General features: G+C 42.7%; 1 protein-coding gene across 1 annotated transcript in view; it reads right to left on the bottom strand.

Moving 5' to 3' along the window:
* LOC147703538 (integrin alpha-M-like) overlaps positions 1 to 22,444 on the bottom strand; it is a 509,428-nt gene that overhangs the window by 177,948 nt on the left and 309,036 nt on the right. Inside the window, exons 15-16 of the mRNA XM_086931904.1 lie at positions 17,070 to 17,200; positions 9,027 to 9,184 (exon numbers count right to left, since the gene is read on the bottom strand). Of these exons, the coding sequence (XP_086788030.1) occupies positions 9,027 to 9,184; positions 17,070 to 17,200 (289 nt within the window). The remainder of the gene's footprint in view (positions 1 to 9,026; positions 9,185 to 17,069; positions 17,201 to 22,444) is intronic.

Below are 22,444 nucleotides of genomic sequence, written 5' to 3'. Positions count from 1 at the left end.
TATAAAAAGGGCGACCGGTCAGAACCAGCCAACTATAGACGGATCTCCCTGTTGGACAACACCCTTAAGATCTTGGGTTGTATTATTTATAATTAAGGCTCCCGGTTTTCCGTTTAAACTGATTTTTACATATAAATACAGACAGAAAGCTTTTTGGTTTTTGTCTGTATTTATATATAAAAACGGGAAAATACTAACAAAACCAATGCTCCTCCTGCCTCTGTGCGCTGTAAAATCCGAGTCAGAGGTGCACAGGGGCAGCCAAAAGAAATGGGAAACTGCTGCCCTGAAACTGCCCCAAAGACGGGGGAATTGGCAGTGCTGTGTCTGCAGAGACACTGCACCGCCCAGCACCCCTCACAGCGGTAGTTCACACAATCCAATTGTTGTTGCAGTGCAAGCAGCCGATGTCCATTAAGAGGTGTGAAAACACCACAGGACATCGGCTGCAGCTCAAGCAACCATTTGTTTTTTTAGGTCTCACGTGTGGTGTCACTGTTGTGCTGTAAACATCCCATGCCACCTTAATCCCACAACCTTCTAGGCTGAGAACATTTTCGGGTAGTGTTGACAGGACATATTTCCAGTCTGAGTGATTTTAGACACATTGAACTGTTGCTGCTGGCATTGTTGGTAAATGATGCACATTGCAGGCTTCCTGAAGAGTGTTATAGGAGCCGATTAACAGTGAGAGCATCAAATGTATCTGCAAAGGATGTCTGCCCTCTCCCCCACTGGGCTTAGTTTGCATTTCCCAGCATGCCTCTTTCTTAGGACCAAGGAATCATCATTTTTTTCCCCTTCAAAACACCAGTTGGTGCATTGCGGGCATGTAGATTTGCTGTTAACAGTTTTAGAATAGGCTCCAAACCCCAGCATACAAAGTGGGCTTGCTGTTGACTAAAATCCGAGAATTGCCCACTTCTCGGCTACGTTTTAAAATTTTACAAAGTCAGCTACTCCATAAAAAAAATGCTTGTTTCACACGTAAATTAAATAAACTCGGCTGTCACTTTTATTCACATCCAGCATTTAAACAACCATTGGAAATATGAATCTTTTTTTCATTTGCGTAGCTTTACAACACAATAAATAACCGCCTCCCCCTTCCCCGGGTGAACCCCCCCCCCCCCCAGTCATGCAGCTGATTGTATCAGACAAGCATTTGTATGTGACCGGAAGTGTTATTTTATGAGATTTCAGGCTAGCTGTGGTGTTGGGCTTAGCTTAAATTGGGATGGGCTGCGGGAGGGGGTTAGAATTAAGGTAGAGACTCGCAGAAACAAGTGGTTCGGTGGTGGGGGGCAGTCTTTGCGAAGCCCACCCACCATCGCTGTCGGCTCAGCTGGTGCAAGGAAGTTGTCAGACGCACCGGCCTTAAACTGTGCCGATTCTGCTCAGTGTGGACTGATACCATAGAAATATGCACATTTTATGGCACAGACTACGTAAGCAGTACTAAGCAAAAGGCGCGCTGCTTTTAAAATGCACAAACAAAGGATTCTTGTGCCACTGTGCAAGAGGCCACCGCATCATATAAAATACTCAATAATAATAAAACAATACACAATTTTGATGTCACTTCGAAGAGGCTCATTATATTTCTTTCACATTCTCACCATTTCAGAGCTGATGCATTTTCAAAATATGCAACAAAGCCATAGTTAATGCTTAGTTATTTTATGCAACTAACTACCATTGACAAAGCAAATAGTCCTGGCTTGTTACTTGTATTATGTAACTGGATGCGATGACAGAAGCAGTAAAACACCAGGCGGAGGGCACACTATGCTAAGCACAGCTTTTTAGTTTCGTTTTCGCTTCACCACTTTCAAAAGTCACCAGCCGGCACTGTGTGTGGGGGATTGAGGGCACAACTGGAATTGGGAGTATTTTGCCGGTGAGAAGGGTGGGTTGCTTAATGAAAGGCAGGACGTTTTTTGAAAGAGGCGGCCGTGTGTGTAGTCCATGTGATCTAAACTGTAGCTAGGGAGGGGTACTGCATTTAAACATAAGGAGGATCACGTGTAAACGAAGGCCTGGGGACATAAGCAAAGTGTTGTGGTACATAGGGAATAGAGGCAGGGAAGAGCAAAGTTAGGTCATCGCCGTTTGACGCAGAGATTGGGAGCTAGTCAAGTCAAGTCAAGTCAATAAATTTATATAGCGCGCTACATACCCAGAGGGTCTCAAGGCGCTTGAAGAAGGGTGGGGAATTACTTGTCAAATATCCACGTTTTAAGTTGCTTTCTGAATGCTAGGTGGTTCTGAGTAAGGCGATGGTGAGTGGGAAGTGAGTTCCAGGTTTTAGCTGCCAGGTAGGAGAAGGATCTACCTCCCATGGTGGTTTTGTTGATGCGAGGTACAGTGGCAAGGGCTTGGTTGGATGATCGTAGCTGGCGGGAGGGGGTGTAGAAGGACAGTCGTGTGTTGAGGCATTCGGGTCCGATTTCGTAGAGTGCTTTGTGTGCGTGGGTTAGGAGCCGGAAAGTAATCCTCTTATTGACGGGGAGCCAGTGGAGGTTTTTCAGGTGACCAGAGATATGTTCTTTACGCGGGATGTCTAATATGAGCCTGGCTGAAGCGTTCTGGATTCGTTGGAGTTTTTTCTGGAGTTTAGCGGTAGTACCGGCGTAGAGGGTGTTTCCGTAGTCCAGTCGGCTCGTGACCAGAGCGTGGGTGACCGTTTTCCTAGTTTCGGTGGGGATCCAACGGAATGTTTTTTTGAGCATGCGAAGAATGTTGAAGCAAGATGAAGAAACGGCGTTGACTTGTCTGTTCATCGAAAGTGAGGAATCCAGGATGACGCCCAGGTTCCGTGCGTGGTCCGTCGGGATGGGTGCTTTTCCAAGGGCCTCTGGCCACCAAGAGTCGTCCCAGGCAGAGGGGGAGGTACCTAAGATAAGGACTTCTGTTTTGTCTGAGTTCAGTTTCAGACGGCTGTGTTTCATCCACTCGGCTACTTCTTTCATTCCTTCGTGTAGGTTAGTTTTGGCGGTGCTAGGGTCATTGGTGAGTGATAGGATCAGTTGAGTGTCATCCGCGTAGGAGATGATGTTGAGGTTGTGTTGGCGTGCGATGGCCGCGAGGGGGCTCATGTATACGGTGAGGGTGGGACTGAGTGAGGACCCTTGAGGTATGCCGCAGATTACTTCAGTGGCCTCTGAGATGAATGGTGGGAGGCGGACTCTCTGGGTTCTTCCGGTGAGGAACGAGGTGATCCATTCCAGTGCTTTTCCTTGTATTCCGATGTTTCTGAGGCGCTGTAGAAGGGTGCTATGGCAGACTGTGTCGAAGGCTGCGCAGAGGTCAAGGAAGATGAGGGCGACTGTGTCTCCATTGTCCAGGAGAGTTCGAATGTCGTCTGTTGCTGCGATGAGGGCGGTTTCAGTGCTGTGCTTGGCTCGGAAGCCGGATTGTGAGGAGTCGAGGGATTTGTTTGTTTCGAGGAAGGCGGCGAGCTGGTTGTTGACCGCCTTCTCGATGACTTTGGCCGGGAATGGAAGGAGTGAGATGGGGCGGTAGTTTTTGAGTTCGGTGGGGTCAGCTGTGGGTTTCTTCAGGAGGGCGCTGAGTTCGGCATGTTTCCAGCTTTCCGGGAAGGTTGCGGAGTTGAGGGAGCAGTTGATGACGTCTCGGAGGTGCGGTGCTATGATGGAGTCTGCTTTGTTAAAGATGTGGTGAGGGCATTGGTCTGTGGGGGATCCTGAGTGGATAGAGTTCATCAGACGGATGGCGTCCTCAGTGGAGATTGGCTTCCAGTCATTGAGGGTGTTCAAGGGGTGTGGGGGTCCTGCAGGGGGATGGGTGGGTTGGTCTTCGGGTTGGTTGTCGAAGCTGTTGTGGATGTCTGCAATTTTGTTGTGGAAGAATGAGGCTAGGGAGTCGCAGAGGGCTTGAGAGGGGGTGATGTCGTTGGAGTTGGCCGAGGGATTGGTAAATTCCTTGACGATGTTGAATAATTCCTTGCTGTTGTGGGCGTTATTATCTAGTCGGTCCTTGAAAGCGGCTTTCTTGGCATTCCGGATCAGTTGGTGGTGTATGCGGGTGGCGTTTTTGAAGGCGTCCTTGGTGCTGGTGGTTGGGTCTTTTTTCCAGGCCTTCTCAAGGGAGCGGCAGAGTTTCTTGGATTTCTTAAGATCATCGTTGAACCAGGAGGCCTTCTTGCTGCCTAGTTTGATTTGTCGTTTTTTCAGTGGTGCTAGGATGTCGGCGCTGTTGGATAACCATTGGGTGAGGTTGGTGGCGGCTTGGTCGGGGTTTGAGGAGTGGGTTGGGGGGTTTAGAAGAAGCGATGAGGAGATCTGGTCGATGGTGATTTTGTTCCAGTTTCTTTGCAGAGTGGGTTGGGGGTGGTTGTTGGGTGTGGGCTTGTTGTAGGTTAAGTGAACGCAGCTGTGGTCAGTCCAAAGGAGAGCCGTGGTGTGGCCGAAGGAGACATGATTGCTGGAGGTGAAGATAGGGTCGAGTGTGTAACCTGCGATGTGGGTGGGGGAAGTGACAAGTTGTTTAAGTCCGAGGTTGGCGAGGTTGTCCAAAAGGGTGGTGGTGTTGCGGTCGTTGTTCTTTTCAAGGTGAAAGTTGAGGTCTCCCAGAAGGATGTAATCTTTGGAGGGGAGCGCGTGTGGAGTGATGAAGTCCGTGATGTCTTCACTAAATTGTGCGCGGGGTCCTGGAGGCCTGTAAAGGAGGGTGCCTCTGAGTGTGGTCTTGGGGTCGATGTGGATCTGGAAGTGAAGGTGTTCAGAGTTGGCGAGATTGACGTCTGAGCTGGTTGAGATGCGGATGGATTTCTTATGGACGATAGAGATTTCTCCTCCTGTGTGTTCGGTACGATCCTTGCGAATGATCTTATAGCCTTCCGGGATGGCAATGGTGATGTCTGGGGCTGATGTGGCGTTCATCCAAGTTTCTGTTAGGAAGGCGTCGTCCGGAGATATGGTGTCTAGTAGATTCCAGAGGTCAAAGGCGTGCCTGTGGACTGAGCGGGTGTTGAGCAGGATGCATTGTAGGTGGTTGGGGTCGGATATCTGTTGTGTGTTCGTAGGTGAGGAGTTGTTATTGGTGCCGTCGAACTTGCAGGAATTGCAGGAGAAGGGTCCATGGGTGTGTCCAGGAGCGGCTTGGACGCAGTAGGGGGAACGGCCGGGGTTAAGGGCTAGGAGGGTAGTGGCATCGTAAGTAATGCGGGAGGGGTGGGCATTACGAGGACCAGGGGGTCTGGCGCTGGGTGCGGTCCAGGCGCGGACGGGCGTAGACGGGCTTACCTTTGGCGCACCTTCGGCGCGGCCGTACCGCGTGGACGCTGCACGTGGGACCATCTGATATAAATGGACAGTGGAGGGGGCGGAGCGTGGGAGGGGCAGCAGGGAGGCGGTAGTGTGGCTGTGGGGCGGGCCTGGGGAGATCAACAACAACAAAATGGAGGGTCCGAGGGGAAGGCAGACAGGGGTAACAATTACAGAAATACAGCGAGTAAGCACAATATGAACAAAAGCGCTATACAAATACAGCAATACTGATCTCAATAGCGCTGAGAGAGGCAGGTAATCAGCAGTGGCGCTACGCGTGTGAGGCGCCAAAATGCAAATACAGCAATAATGATCCCAATAGCGCTGAGAGAGGCAGGTAATCAGCAGTGGCGCTACGCGTGTGAGGCGCCAAAATACAAATACAGCAGCAGTTCAGTGTTCAGCGCCCTACAACGATACCAGGGAGCGTCGCAGCTGAAGCACAGGAGGAGCGTGGTGGAGCGGCCGTACTGGAGCTGGTCCAGGTGGTCACAGTCAGGCTGGGGAGAGGAAGGCTCGATGAACGTGGGTGGGAGGGGCAGCAGGGAGGCGGTAGTGTGGCTGAGGGGCGGGCCTGGGGAGATCAACAACAACAAAATGGAGGGTCCGAGGGGAAGGCAGACAGGGGTAACAATTACAGAAATACAGCGAGTAAGCACAATCTGAACAAAAGCGCTATACAAATACAGCAATACTGATCTCAATAGCGCTGAGAGAGGCAGGTAATCAGCAGTGGCGCTACGCGTGTGAGGCGCCAAAATGCAAATACAGCAATAATGATCCCAATAGCGCTGAGAGAGGCAGGTAATCAGCAGTGGCGCTACGCGTGTGAGGCGCCAAAATACAAATACAGCAGCAGTTCAGTGTTCAGCGCGCTACAACGATACCAGGGAGCGTCGCAGCTGAAGCACAGGAGGAGCGTGGTGGTCCACAGGGGTTTACATATGCCGTAGGAAAGTGATTCTTAGGAACTGCGATGTGCACTGGGAGCAATTTGCTAAATATGTCCTGGGAAATATGCAATGTTGTGCTAAATAGTTGGAGAGAGTTGTGCAAGGTGAATATGACACGAGAGCGAGCTCTAAAACAGTGATAGGATTGGGGGAGGGTCGTTCAGAGACAGCAATTTGCTCCTTGGGGGAGGATGGAGGGGCTGGTATGGGAGAAAGCTGCAGGCGGTTTTGTGCTCCTTGGAGGAGTGAGAGACATGCTTGCTGGTATGTGGGCAGAGATAGAGAACTGCATGTATGAGGTGACTTGGTAGAAACATCTGCTGGCTAGAATGTCCCCAGATGCTGGGTTTGTTACAAGCAATGGGAGAGAGAGGTGCAGTGGGTGAAGTGCAATGGGAGAGAAAGCATCAGGGAGTATTGTTCCAAAAGTGAAACAGCTGCAGAGGAAGTGCGGTGCCATGGAGACAGAGAGAGGTCCAATGAGATACAATTTTGCAAGGTTGATGTGCTTTAACAAGCTATAACAACCTAGTGCAAGTGTGCATGCCAACTTAAATAAATGTGGAAAAATACTAGCTTTAGCGTGTTTTTTTTTTGCGTCAAAAATAAATGTGGATAAATACAGATAAAATGACCAAAAAATAAATATGGATAAATACAGACGGAAATGTGAAAAAAATAAATACCATAAAACCGGGAGCCCTATTTATAATAGGATCTTGACATGGTCAGAGGAATGTGGTATCTTATCACCATGTCAACTGGGCTTTAGAAACAGGGTTGGCACAGTAGAACAGTGTCTGAATTTAAATCTGATTATTAATAAATATAATATTGCCCGCTCTTCCCCCATTTATTTAGCATTTATGGATCTATCATCCGCATTTGATTTGGTAAATAGGTCCAAACTTTGGTCTATTTTATTAAATTATGGTTTGGACGAATCCTTAGTCCATTTTTTAGCATTCCTGCATACTGACCTCAAGGCACAGGTACAGATAGGCCAAGGTGGGGAATTGTCAGGTGCCATCAAGATAGGAAGGGGAGTTAGACAGGGGTGCGTTTTAGCACCCCTCCTTTTTATTATTTATATCAATGGATTAAGCGGCCACTTGAAGAATGCAACTTTAGACGTCCCCTTAATTAATGGCAAACCGCTGCCTGTACTCCTCTACGCTGACGATGCGGTCCTAATGGCCCGCACCCCAAATGCCTTGCGCTCCTTGACCCAAAGATTTGTGGACTAAATGGACAGGTTAGATTTATGTGTTAATTATAAAATGTCATTTATCATGTCTGTGGCCCTGGGAAACGACAATTTAATTCTATCCACGTAGGGAGTAACAGACTTACCTCTACCCAGAATTTCCCATACTTGGGGATGATCTTTGCTGCGAATGGCTCGTGGACTGGGCACGTTGCCCAGTCCACGGGCAAATTCTCAAAGGTCATTAACTCCATTTTGAGCCTCCCTCGACCAAGGAAAATAGGTGCCACTGAGGCTATTTTAAGGATTTTTAAATTGCAGTGTGTCCCCGTTGCTACTTACGGGGCAGAAATATGGGGTTTGGAGGAGACCAGGTGTATCCAGCAGGAGGAAAACCGGTTCTGCAGAAAGCTGCTGGGCACACCTATCTCTACCTCCCAATATATTTCCCACAGAGAATTATGCTTGTCTTTTATTAGTGATTTTATTAGGACTCGTCCCGCGCTATCCTGGCATTCAGTCTGGAGGAACGACGCAGCCACCCTGACCCAAGACATTATAAAAGACTGTCTTGGTTGTGAAAGAGGGCTGGAGATCCCCTAGCTATCAGGGGTGTATAAAAGTTTGTGCAGTATCAACAAAGGGGACATCTTTTTGGATCCGGGTACATCTAGATCCGTACATAAGAATGATTTGAAGAATGCACTTTATTCACTTTACGATACGGGCAGGATCAGGGAAGAATCCAAGAAATCAATGGTCCTTATTTACATGGGCAGGGAAACATCTAGTTGTACTTTGTTGTTATACCTTACGCTGCCCATAACAAACTGGGAATAAAGTTTACTGTTTAGATTGAGGTCTGGGTCTGTAAAATTCTTGTTGAACTTTCCTTTAGGTTATTCATCAATGGGTGATAACCTAAAATGCCCTTGTGATGGAGTAAGCGCACAAACGGACTTGCACTTTCTTTTTACTTGTGAATACTAGTTAAAATATATTCCTCTTTTTAAAAAATACAGACCATTTACCATGGGGGAATCTTATCAATTATTGCTCTCTTTGGGAAATGAGGAAATAATCTGTTGCACTAGCACTTTCCTGAAGATTTTGGTACGTGCTCGAAAAATGATGGACAATCTTTGACTATTCTCTATTTCATAATTGGAAAGGTTGTTTCGCCTGATTTAAATCTGTATGTTCGTATTAGGTATTGTGTATATATTGTTGGTTTGTATGTACTTTTATGAATTCATGGAATTCGAATAAAGAATCCTGAACTGAACTGAACTGATTCAGAGACTGTTTACTTAGAGTATATCCACAAACTTTGGTGGTGTTTGCAGCAACACAAGGCTCTTCATTGAAAGAGTTTCCACTAAGATGCTTCAACATTGATATATTTCAAGACTCAGGTGGACAACCAGTGTTTTTCTCAGTTAGGTAATCCAAAATGACTTATCTACAACTCTTTTACAAACAAACTCAGCAATGAGTAAACCTCACTCGCAAAAATTCCCACCAGAGTTTCTCAAGTAACATTCTCTGCCTTTGAGAGTACATGCATTTTCTTACCTAGAGTGTCGGTAGTGAGTTTGGAGACTGTGAAGCATACCCTGGCTGTGCTAGCTTTTCGGTCTTTGACCTCTTGTCCAGAGCAGTCAAATACAGCCAGTGGAATTTCCCTAGGCTGGAACGCGATGGACACAGCTACATCCAAAACAGGCTGTGATCTGGAGAATACAAATAACAAGCAAAATATATTGGCCCTTGCTTGTAAGGATGAACATTTAGGATTCATTATATCCTAGTTATGATTTCATTTTTTACGGGTTTCTATCTGAACAGTGTATGATACTAGGCAGTTCCTTTACATGGGCTAAATACTGAAGACTAAACAATGGCCCTTGAGCCAAGAATTTTTTTTAGCAAAATCATACAGCAACACTAAATGTCATAACAATTCATAGAGATATTTTATACTAGGATACTATACGGTGATACATATTGTTATTTATTCATGCAAGACTCCTTAGAGCGAAAAATTCAGAGATGTGTGTGCCTATGAAGAATGCAAGTGATGGTATGTGCTCGTAGCTAGCGTTATTAGCACAACATACTGAACAGTTATAACAACCATACGACCAAAATAAAGCATTGTTCTTTCCTGCAGTTTTTTTACAATGCTCTAAGGCTGTGCGAGCACCTTGAACCTATGTAGCTGAAGCCCAGTCTGAAGCGTTTGTCGCCAACAAATGTATCAGAACGTTCATTACTTGAAGGCCTAATGGGATAATGTCAGCCTTTTGTCACTCTGTCATCAATGAAGTGTGCAATTGAGTGTGAACCCATTTCTTACAATACTTTTCTCATTTACATTATAGGGAAGAAGGAGCATTGGTATTGGAAATAATCTTTTATGTGGAGCTATCATTTTCAGTCATAATGTCTGTCTACAAAAGGTAATGAAATTAAGGTCAGTCTAGCAGGGGAGCTGTAATACAATGACGCATAAACAAACCTTGTAAACAACGCTTATGCAAAAGGCTGTATATGGTACAATGGATCACCAAAATAAATTACCATGGAACCCAAGATAAATACATAAGATAGAGCAATGGTTCCTGAGACAGGATATCTTTTGAAAAATCATACACCAATGTTGAATGTAGTAGCAATTCAAACAGATATTTTATACTAGAATACTATGATGCAATAGATATTATATTTATTCATGCAATCTTATATTATTAATTTTCCTGCTCTATGGTTTGTTTTTGTGTGTCTTACCCTCAACATAGTAATACAGTTCTGTTATTTTCTACCTTAATTGATTGTTTCCTTGTCTTCTCTCATTTTACTGTAGCACTATGGAACAGTGGCCTTCCTGTCTCATAAGTTAGTTTTCTTCCCTCTGGTCCATCTGTTTACTGATTCCTTGATTCTGTATCTCCATTGCTTTTCTCTTCTTCTTTCTCTTTTCTTTAGCTTCCTTTTTGACCTTCAGAAATCGTATTCCTGATGATGACCACACAGTCTCACTGGCTTGAAACGTTGTCAACCACTCCCATATTAACTTTTCTTTTTCATTAAGTCCTGTTTCGGCTGTAATTGCTTATTTTGTTGGAATATAAGCATAAGCACCTAGGCCCAAATTTATCAAAATTACATGCAACGGAACGCAGCAAGACACCTTGCTGCACTGCGATGGGTGAAAGCTATAGGGTAGGAATGAGTCATATTTAACATTATACTGGACATTCCTCTCCTTTCCTAGTGCTGGCACACAATGTGCTGCCTTGCATCAATGCAGGCACTACTGCAAGGGATTCTACATTGTAGGCAGGATTTTTGTGCTCAGAAAGGGACACCCTCCTGCACAAAAAAACCCTCTAAGGTGTTTCCTCTTCGTGTGCTGCATAATGCAGCACACATATAAAGAGGAAACATTAAAATAAATAAATACATTTCTCCTCATTATGCCTCACCTGACTAGGGATGATTGGAAAAATCAAGGTGGTGTAGACCAATCCCACAGCAACCATCAGAGTCAATGGACGGGGCACAGGACTCATCTCTCTAACGAGGGAGACCAGACAGGGTTGCCCATGGTCAGCCCTCCGCTTCGCACTAGCAGTCAAACCTCCAGCTCTTAAAATCCAATCAGAAACCTCAATCATGGCCATCTTGTTTGGAGGCCTTGACCACTAGAAACGTCTCCTCCCTGATGATGTCCTACTTACCTTAACTAACCCCTCAAGATCCCTTCCAGAGCTCATTTCCATCAAAGAAGAATTTAAGGCAGCCTTGAGTTTTAAAGTTAACAACATGAAGTCACACATTCTAAATGACTTGATGCCGCAAGAGGACGTCCGCACCCTCCAGAAGCCCTTTCAGTGGGCTAACATCACCATAAAATGCTTAGGAATTAATGTCAGGCACCACTTGGAGCGCTGGACCAAACTAACTGGCATCCCCTCAGCAGGAGCATACTTGAAGAATTGTGGCACTGACAGCCCATATATCTCCTGGCTAGGACGCATCAACGTCATCTAAATGAATGTACTACCTATAGCATTGGGCCTATTTAAATCAGTTCTGACTCTCATTCTGGCAAAATATTATTTGCATAATAATGTTAGCCAGGAAATCATAGAGAATATCTAATAAAGTCCTTATGCTCACTAAAGATAGGGGAGGACTAGCTTGCACCTACTTACTGGAATACTATGGGGAAGTCCATCTTCGCTTTCTCTCGGAATGGGTGGTTTGAGAGGGTGAAAAACACTGGCTCCACATGGACCGGGTAGTTGCCTGCCGCACTTTATGGAATTTTGCTTGGTTGACGAAGCTCATACAGCCCGAAAGTCCATTTATAGCTACCCCTAGTAAGATGGTCCTAGATATATGGGAACGCATTGTGGTTGGAAAAGGGCTCACCACCTTGCCCTTCTCCAATACACCTATTCCCAGGAACCCTGACTACATGCCAGCACTGATCCCTGCAGTGTTTCCGTAATAGGAGATGGGTGAGAGCAAAACCCTGCAAAAGCTCTTCAAGGTAGACACAATAAAATCATTTGAGCGATGTAAGAGGAACTTTCATGTCTCAGAGAAAATGCCCCTACGGTGCTGCCAGCTCCGACCCTGGGCCCTGCACCCCTCCAAAATAGCATCGACCAACAGATCAATAATGTTTTTTGAGAGATTGTTAGGGAATTCGATGGTGCAAAAGAACTAATATCTGAGCCCTACAGGATTCCAAACTTCGAACCGCATACTCCTACCAACAACGGTGGGCTGTACCTTTGGGGAGAGACTTAACAAGAAAGGAATGAGAACTTATATGATGGGACATAACTGAAACTTTTCGTAGCATTTCACAGAGAGAGTCGGCATACAAAATAATGTACCAATGGTACCTCACCCTGACTCGACTCAATGCAACCGGGTGCAGGGAACCTTCCTACATGTTTGGTGGGACTATGCACTCATATAGACCTAAAGAAAGGAAATTCAGATACACATCAGGGAACTTTGGCATACAAATACACATCTAAAAGATATGGCTATTTATGGTCTCCTTTCCATTTCACTCATACAGAGTTATTCATGGGAATTGCAAGGCCCTCACCCACATAAAAATGTGCCATTCTTCTCATCAGGCTTTCTGCACCCTGGACTCAATTGAGTCCAAGGTGGACTTTACTACTGTGAGTAAGAGCAAGGGTTTTTTGTTGGCAATTGTGGAATATGCGCTCTACCCTATCTAACCAGAGATAAATAAATCAACTCGTAAAACTAGTACTATCCTGAATCTATTTTATTATCAGATGTTCTGCTAGAATTAAAAACAATAAGGGATGATGAAGAGGGATACTGTTCGACCTGACAGCCTTAAGGTGGTCTTCCCCCAACTTTTTGACTACCTCCCTCCATGTTCTGAACTTGATTTTGTTGTTTTAGGACTCTGCACACTTTACCATTGCCGACCAGTGCTAAACAACTTGTGTGCTCACCCCTAAACATGCTAACACTGGCTTAGCCCCAACTGGCATATTTAATTAACACATAAGTCCTGGTGAATTGCAATACATTTGCCTAGGACCTATAACTTAAATGTTATTAGTGAGCCTGCAGCACTCATGTGCCATCAACTTTAGTAGCCCTCTACCCATGGCTCAGACCTGCCATTACAGAGCCTTCAAGTACAATTTACAATGCCACTTCGACCTGGTAAGATAACCTCTTACCAAGCCTTAACCGTACCTTTTTATACATATAAGTAACCCCTAATGTAGGCCCTGTATGACCCATGGGGCAGGATGGAATGTTTTTAAAAGGCAGGACATGTACTTTTAAGTTTTACATGTCTAGGTAGTCTAAAGTCATAAAATAGTTTTTTCACTACTGCAAGGCCTATCTCTCTCATAGGCTACAATACAATTGCTTTATTACATCTTTTAAGTGTTATACCCAGTTGTGAAAAGATGGACTTTTCAAGTTTGGTGTCACTGGACTAAAAATGCAAAATCACAAGTTATAGTGAAGTTGGAATTTAAATTACAGTTTAGCAAAACAGCACTTTTAGAAAGGTGGAATTTACCTACCTCAGTCATTAGGAGCCTGGTGCCTGTCGTCTCTGTTCAGTCTGGGTTAGGTGACAGTTGGGCTTTGAGTATTCCCTAGGGCCAGTGACACACAAAGGGAGCCTAGGTGTGTCTGATGATTCAGAAAAGGGGGTGGTGATGGACAGAGTATCTGAATTAAACAGAACACTCCTGCCCAGTCAACAGATCAGGGCTTGATCCATCACCGTTTTTTAGCTCACTGCACCATCCCAGCTCAGAACCTGGCTACATGCAAATTAGTCTGTCCCAGGCCCAATGCATCATGGGAACAGGGCAGACCAAACTACCGAGCCAATTCTTTACTGGAAAGGAAACAAGCTTCCGGGGACCGGTTTCTGGCATTACAGCCGTCTTCGGCCCGGCTTGCTTGAATCCTGATGGTGCAGTGAGCAAGGGACTCACATCTGAGCATACCCTACCACGCTTATGGTGGCCAAAATGATTCAGAAAAGGGGGCGGTGATGGACAGAGTATCTGAATTAAGCAGAACACTCCTACCCAGTCAACAGATCAGGGCTTGATCCATCACCATTTTTTAGCTCACTGCACCATCCCAGCTCAGAACCTGGCTACATGCAAATTAGTCTGTCCCTGGCCCAATGCATCATGGGAACAGGGCAGACCAAACTACCGAGCCAATTCTTTACTGGAAAGGAAACAAGCTTCCGGGGACCGGTTTCTGGCATTACAGCCGTCTTCGGCCCGGCTTGCTTGAATCCTGATGGTACAGTGAGCAAGGGACTCACATCTGAGCATACCCTACCACACTTATGGTGGGCAAAACGATTCAGAAAAGGGGGTGGTGATGGACAGAGTATCTGAATTAAGCAGAACACTCCTACCCAGTCAACAGATCAGGGCTTGATCCATCACCGTTTTTTAGCTCACTGCACCATCCCAGCTCAGAACCTGGCTACATGCAAATTAGTCTGTCCCTGGCCCAATGCATCATAGGAACAGGGCAGACCAAACTACCGAGCCAATTCTTTACTGGAAAGGAAACAAGCTTCCGGGGACCGGTTTCTGGCATTACAGCCGTCTTCGGCCCGGCTTGCTTGAATCCTGATGGTGCAGTGAGCAAGAGACTCACATCTGAGCATACCCTACCACGCTTATGGTGGCCAAAACGATTCAGAAAAGGGGGTGGTAATGGACAGAGTATCTGAATTAAGCAGAACACTCCTACCCAGTCAACAGATCAGGGCTTGATCCATCACCGTTTTTTAGCTCACTGCACCATCCCAGCTCAGAACCTGGCTACATGCAACTTAGTCTGTCCCTGGCCCAATGCATCATGGGAACAGGGCAGACCAAACTACTGAGCCAATTCTTTACTGGAAAGGAAACAAGCTTCCAGGGACCGGTTTCTGGCATTAAAGCTGTCTTCGGCCCGGCTTGCTTGAATCCTGATGGTGCAGTGAGCAAGGGACTCACATCTGAGCATACCCTACCACGCTTATGGTGGCCAAAACGATTCAGAAAAGGGGGTGGTGATGGACAGAGTATCTGAATTAAGCAGAACACTCCTACCCAGTCAATAGATCAGGGCTTGATCCATCACCGATTTTTAGCTCACTGGTATGACTTGCCCTGAATGGGTGCTTGTAAGGAACATGACTAAGCAGACGATCGTGTTGTATTGGAAAATGACAGGACCGCCTCTTGCCTCACAATGGTCTCACAGACTGTGGAAAGTGCATGCATTGGAGCACATAACACACACTACTTATGGCAACTGGTCAATGATTATATGACGAGACTCGATCATAGGAACTTCACTCCGCAAAAACTCAGACACTGCAACTCTTCGACAGCACGCCAGCATAGGACTTTACATCACAGGCTATCCTCCCCACCCCGCAGTGGTGACATTTCGAGGTCTCCCCCACACTTCCTGCTTCGCCACGTTGCCTCTCCTACCTCTCGCATGCCTTTTTCATCTCAAAATGCTTTCTCGGGGTGGAGGAAAGTTTATTCGCGTTTTTTATTGTTGATGTTCACAATATTCTACTAATGGACTACAGAGACAGGCATAGTCCTGAGATGTTGCTCACATTGGTTATTGTAAACAGCAAGCTCGATGCATTCAGATTCTGTTTTATAAAGCTTTATCGAAAAATTCTAATAAAAAGATTAGTGAAAAAAAGGAAAGAAAAAGGCTTGCAATAAACAATCATTAGTTGTCGAAAAACTGTAGAAACATTGGGGCATATTATCAAGCAGGACGTTAAAAATTATCCCAGTTTTAGTGGCAGAAAACTGCTGCTAAAGCGGCGATAATGGGCTTGATAATATGGCCTTGTGAATTCCAATAGAAACCTATGTTCTTGTGTGAACATGGGCTTCTAATGGAATTCTCCAGGGCATATTATCAAGCCCATTATCGCCACTTTATCTGCAGTTTTCTGCCGCTAAAACTGCGATAATTTTAACACCCTGTTTGATAATATACCCCTTTGTTTTTACAAAAATAGGCAGGTACATTGGTTACTCGATATATGGCACTACGATTAATAATTGTAATGCTCTACAGCTTCAACTTTGAGATAAACTTCTTTGCTGCAGGATTTTATAGTAACACCACACCCCTCTGTTTATATATTATGCTGCCCCTAGAAAGGCCACTTTCATAAAAAAGTAGCTGTGCTTCAGTTTTTGAAATACGCATTTTCTTTTTTGTACTGTATGTTTTCAAAGTTACTGAAAATATTTTTAGTATTATCGATCTTGGTGAGTGGGAGTATTTCTCCCTTTTTCTTCTCACCCTTTTACACTACTTTTGTGCTGAAGTCACATTATTTTAATTTGCCTGATCAATTTTTGGTCTCTGTGTAGAGAGCACTACCAGTGGGAAGTAACAGGAAGTATGTTTCTTTTGTCTTTTCGATGCTTGTTCTCTCTTCCTGAATACAGTGCCGGATATAAGTTACCATCAATTGCCAAGATGGTTTTAAATCGGTTGCAATTGTTTATCTGTATCGTAATATAACCAAAAGGGTCAAATAGCAATGTTGGTGGTAGTACTTTTAGCATAACATGAAATACAATGATATCTTTTCAGACTCAGATGACCACACTCTACAGAGCAAATAGTACAACTAAAAATTGGAATGAGTCAGCAAGACTCAATAGATGATTCAGTATTATAGGTGTAATGAACAACAGTGACACCCCTTTGACTTCAAGACTGATTTGCAGATGTAGTGGCACTTCTAGGTAAACAAATACATTTCAGGCGTGGGTACACTGCACCTTTCAGGGACAAAGACAAAATGTGTGATTCTCTGGCAATGAAAAGCCATGTAGCAAATGTACATAATCTTCCTGAGGTTCAATCATGAGGACTCAAAATCAAGTTCCTTGAAGCATCATTTTCAACCCAAAAATCAATTTTGTGGTTTCTTCAGGTTAGTCAGTTTTGGGGATGTATTTGTAGAAATGAGGTTAGAGGAAAGATAAAAATAGAAGTGGTAGAGGGTGATCTTACCTTAGCAAATACACTTTCCCCGCGGAGCCCACTGCAATATCAACAAGTCCGTCTCTAGTAAGGTCCATCATCCCACTTATTGATTGACCAAAGAACTTCAGTCCAGGAGAAACACTCGATCCATCAATTCTCTGCCAGGATCAAATCAGGAATCAATTTCACAAGAGAACAGACACCTATATTAGAGATACTGGCAGATTTTCTGCACTCCAGTACTGGAGATAAGCCAGTGGTCATGAATAGACTAGCCCCTCAAATATCTCAAAAAATTATCTATTCCATTAAGAATAGGACTTGACAAATAAAGCAATTGAAGTATAACATTAATAACAATATTTTAAAAATGAATTCCCTTTAATTACGAGATGTGATTACTTACCAATTTTTAAAAATATATTTGTATTTTATTTTATAAAACACAGCAATTAATAACTTTAATTTCCTTTTGCTCACACTTTACATCCAATCTATTTAACGTGCACATTTGAGAGGAAACCAATAGTGTCAATTGTGTTGGGCAACATTGCATGTGGGCCTCAGCCCGAGCTCATACACCCGCACATATACATGGCAGATCCCCCCTCCCCAAATCTTTGGTACTGACGGAGTCTAATGTCCACATTCTAATTACATGCCCTCCAAGGGCCACATATCTGCTCATATTTTGGGGGCCTCCTCTGGCTTTGTACACCTCCCCTCCATCAGGGCACGGCAACTAATTCCCATATTCTACATTTTAAGGGTAGAAGGCTCGCTAGTAATCCACATTTGGGCAATGTCTAACCGTAGCAATATTTAATACCAACTGGATGTCTAGTGTCTAGAGGTGGGGCGGGTCATCATATCATGGTGAAAATATTGACCTGCAATAGTATTAACATCTCAAAAGAAACTACACTACACATCGTCAAGGCAAGTAGATGTGGATATACGAATAGTATCTGGAGTCCCCAAAATATACTCATGTCGGATCACTGACATGATATCGAGGGACATAATATCGACTACCAAAAATATCGGCGACAAAATATCGACAGACAGAATATCGACTTTGTATCTACAAACAGGTAAGTACAAAAATATTGAGTAAAAAATATCGTTTACAAAAATATAGTTTGTAAAAATATCGACTTTATTAAAAAAAATGTTAAATTAACTTAATATTCAAAATTATTTACTAACATATACTTAAAAATACTTAAATTACCTTATAATAATTACATAATTATTTAAGGTTATAAAAAAAAATTTACAATCATATTTGTTAAAACATATATATATAGTGACATAATATAATTAAAAAATATCCAATATTATTACCGTAGGATGGCGGAAGTGTAAAATTACTATTCCCACTCCAGAGAGTGCAACAGTAGATAAGTCGTTGGATAGCATAGAGGTAAAAATTACTATTTCCACTCCAGAGAGTGCAACAGTAGGGAAAGCGTTGGATAACGTAGGGGTATGAATTACTATTCCCACTCCAGAGAGTGCAACAGTAGGGAAAGGGTTGGATAGCGTAGGGGTAAAACTTACTATTCCCACTCCAGAGAGTGCAACAGTAGGGCAAGCGTTGTATAGCGTAGGGGTAAAAATTACTATTCCCACTCCGGAGAGTGTAACAGTAGGGAAAGCGTTGGATAGCGTAGGGGTAAAAATTACTATTCCCACTCCAGAGAGTGCAACAGTAGGGAAAGCGTTGGATAGCGTAGGGGTAAAAATTACTATTCCCACTCCATAGAGTGCAACAGTAGGGAAAGGGTTGGATAGCGTAGGGGTAAAAATTACTATTCCCACTCCAGAGAGTGCAACAGTAGGGAAAGCGTTGTATAGCGTAGGGGTAAAAATTACTATTCCCACTCTAGAGAGTGCAACAGTAGGGAAAGCGTTGGATAACGTAGGGGTAAAAATTACTATTCCCACTCCAGAGAGTGCAACAGTAGGGAAAGGGTTGGATAGCGTAGGGGTAAAAATTACTATTCCCACTCCAGAGAGTGAAACAGTAGGGAAAGTGTTGGATAGCGTAGGGGTAAAAATTATTATTCCCACTCCAGAGAGTGCAACAGTAGGGAAAGCGTTGGATAGCGTAGGGGTAAAAATTACTATTCCCACTCCAGAGAGTGCAACAGTAGGGAAAGCGTTGGATAGCGTAGGGGTAAAAATTACTATTCCCACTCCAGAGAGTGCAACAGTAGGGAAAGCGTTGGATAGCGTAGGGGTAAAAATTACTATTCCCACTCCAGAGAGTGCAACAGTAGGGAAAGCGTTGGATAGCGTAGGGGTAAAAATTACTATTCCCACTCCATAGAGTGCAACAGTAGGGAAAGGGTTGGATAGCGTAGGGGTAATAATTACTATTCCCACTCTAGAGAGTGCAACAGTAGGGAAAGCGTTGTATAGCGTAGGGTTAAAAATTACTATTCCCACTCTAGAGAGTGCAACAGTAGGGAAAGCGTTGGATAACGTAGGGGTAAAAATTACTATTCCCACTCCAGAGAGTGCAACAGTAGGGAAAGGGTTGGATAGCGTAGGGGTAAAAATTACTATTCCCACTCCAGAGAGTGCAACAGTAGGGAAAGCGTTGGATAGCGTAGGGGTAAAAATTACTATTCCCACTCCAGAGAGTGCAACAGTAGGGAAAGCGTTGGATAGCGTAGGGGTAAAAATTACTATTCCCACTCCAGAGAGTGCAACAGTAGGGAAAGCGTTGGATAGCGTAGGGGTAAAAATTACTATTCCCACTCCAGAGAGTGCAACAGTAGGGAAAGTGTTGGATAGCGTAGGGGTAAAAATTACTATTCCCACTCCAGAGAGTGCAACAGTAAGGAAAGCGTTGGATAGCGTAGGGGTAAAACTTACTATTCCCACTCCAGAGAGTGCAACAGTAGGGAAAGTAGATACTTCATATATTATTTAAAATAGATATATATATTAATATCTATAATAAATAAATTAAAAGTAATTACCACTTAAATATAATATAATAATTAATTAATTACAAATACTAATTTAATTTAATCATTACAATTAGTTATCTATTAACACTAATTAATTACAAATTAACAATTAATTAATTAGTAATTAAACAATTACTTAACAATTAAAATCTAATAAATACAAAAAAAATTAACATATGTAATTAGTTATAATTAAATTACTTCCCACCCTATTCCCCTATGAACCCACAACCCGCTACAGAAATTAAATTACTTAAATTAACATAATTATCAATTAATCAATTAAATCAAATTAATTGGCAATTAAAATTTAATTATTTACCAAATAAAAATAATGTAACTATTAATTATAAACAAATACCAATAAATAAATGTACATATTTAATTAATTATAATTAAATTACACTACATAAATTTACATATTTAATTCATTATAATTAAATTACTTCCCACCGTACTCCCCTATAAACCCACAACCCGCTACAGAAATTAAATTAGTTAAATTAACACAATTATTAATGAATCAATTCAATAAAATTAATTGGCAATTAAAATGTAATTAATTACTAAATAAAAATTAATTAACAATTAATTCTAAACAAATACCAATAAATAAATGTACATATTTAATTAATTATAATTAAATTACACTACATAAATTAACATATTTATGTAATTATAAATAAATTACTTCCCACCCTACTCCCCTATAAACCCACAATCCGCTACAGAAATTAAATTAGTTAAATTAACATAATTATCAATTAATCAATTAAATAAAATTAATTGGCAATTAAAATGTAATTAATTACAAAATAAAAATGTATTAACAATTAATTATAAACAAATACCAATAAACAAATTTACATATTTAATTATTTATAATTAAATTACTTCCCACCCTATTCCCCTATCAACCCACAACCCGCTACAGAATTAAATTACGCAAAATTTAAATAACATTAAATTCATTAATTAAATTACATTATAACATAAATAAACACTTTTAACACATAAAATACACTATGAAAAAATCGATAATATTAAAAGCTCGATATTTTTCCTAACTTATAATATGTACTTCTATATTTTGACTATCTATATTTTAAAATTCGATAACACATTACTTACCTTCAAAACGATATTTTTGATGTCTATATTCTGTCCATTCGATCTTCTGTCCAGCCTATATTTTGTACTCGATATTATGTCCATTCGATATTTTGTAGTCGATATTTTGTCTGTTTACCCTTATGTCAACTGTGAAGTTGACATTTTTGAAGGATGATATTTCGACTCTGATATTGTGAAATACATATTTCGAAAAGACTTACATTCACTATGACTGCAATAATGTTTAAATTATTTCATTGTGATGTGTTTGTTGTCTAAGTATATTTTGGTGTTTCTACGTTAACATGATGAGGAAGAGATTGAAACCTGTGCTATGAGTTTGGGAGGCTGGAAGTCATGCTACCTGCAAGTGGTGCTACGAGATTATCGCCTCATTCGGTTTATAGTAAGTTTCTACGATGGGCTACTGTGTTAAATACCTTCTTCTTCATGCTATAAGGGCAGTTTCTTCCAGGGCATCCATGTCATTTGAGTCAAGCACTTAGCCGGTATATAATGCTTTGTCCCCAGTCCACTGGAAGGGTATCTAATTCCAAGTCCCCATTATGGGACATGTTTCTCTACCAGTCGGAACGCTGCTGTCACATAGCAGTCACTCAATCAGTAACTGCTTTTACCCTGGCCTACCAACAATTATTATCCATATAGATTTACTAGCTCTTTGGTGCGCACCATCCCTACCCAGCATGCATGTCTTCGACGTGGGTATATTTAAAGGCACAATTACATGTGTATATTCTACACTTTTCCAAAACACCCCTTTGAAACAAAAGGTCATCATTTAAAAGACTTTGCAAGTAGAAGAGAAAATAAAAATAACGACTTTGAAAAACTTCCTTGCTCTAAAGTAACAGCTTGACTGTACACTGCTTGTGTGTGGCCTGAGGGTATGCTTCATGACTGTTCCCCCACCCCCGGGGCATGAGTCAGGTGACTGGCACACACACACATGATGGGGGAGCAACATATTCAGACTGTGGCATCTCAGTATCCTCAAAAGTTGATTCAGGGTCCCAGATGTCTGGACTCTGGCAACCTCTTCTGGAGCCGAGCTGGTTATGGAGAATAAAGTCAAGAGACTTACACATCAAGGGGAAAGTTGTGAAATAAGTGTTTTGCAATCACCCTATTTACTATGTATACTAGCAGGAACTATATTGAAAACTGAAAAGTTTCTGTTTGCAATGTTGACAAGCACGCATTTTCAGAGAACGATTTAAAAGGGAGTTATATAAGAATATTGATAACAAAAATATTATCTTGCAGAGTATGCCACAGCCTGGT

This window comes from Lissotriton vulgaris, chromosome 7 (genome assembly GCF_964263255.1).
Source record: "Lissotriton vulgaris chromosome 7, aLisVul1.2, whole genome shotgun sequence".
NCBI classification, from domain to species: Eukaryota; Metazoa; Chordata; class Amphibia; order Caudata; family Salamandridae; genus Lissotriton; species Lissotriton vulgaris.
Note: the sequence above shows the minus strand (reverse complement) of the source record. Positions and strands in the feature narration are given on the sequence as shown.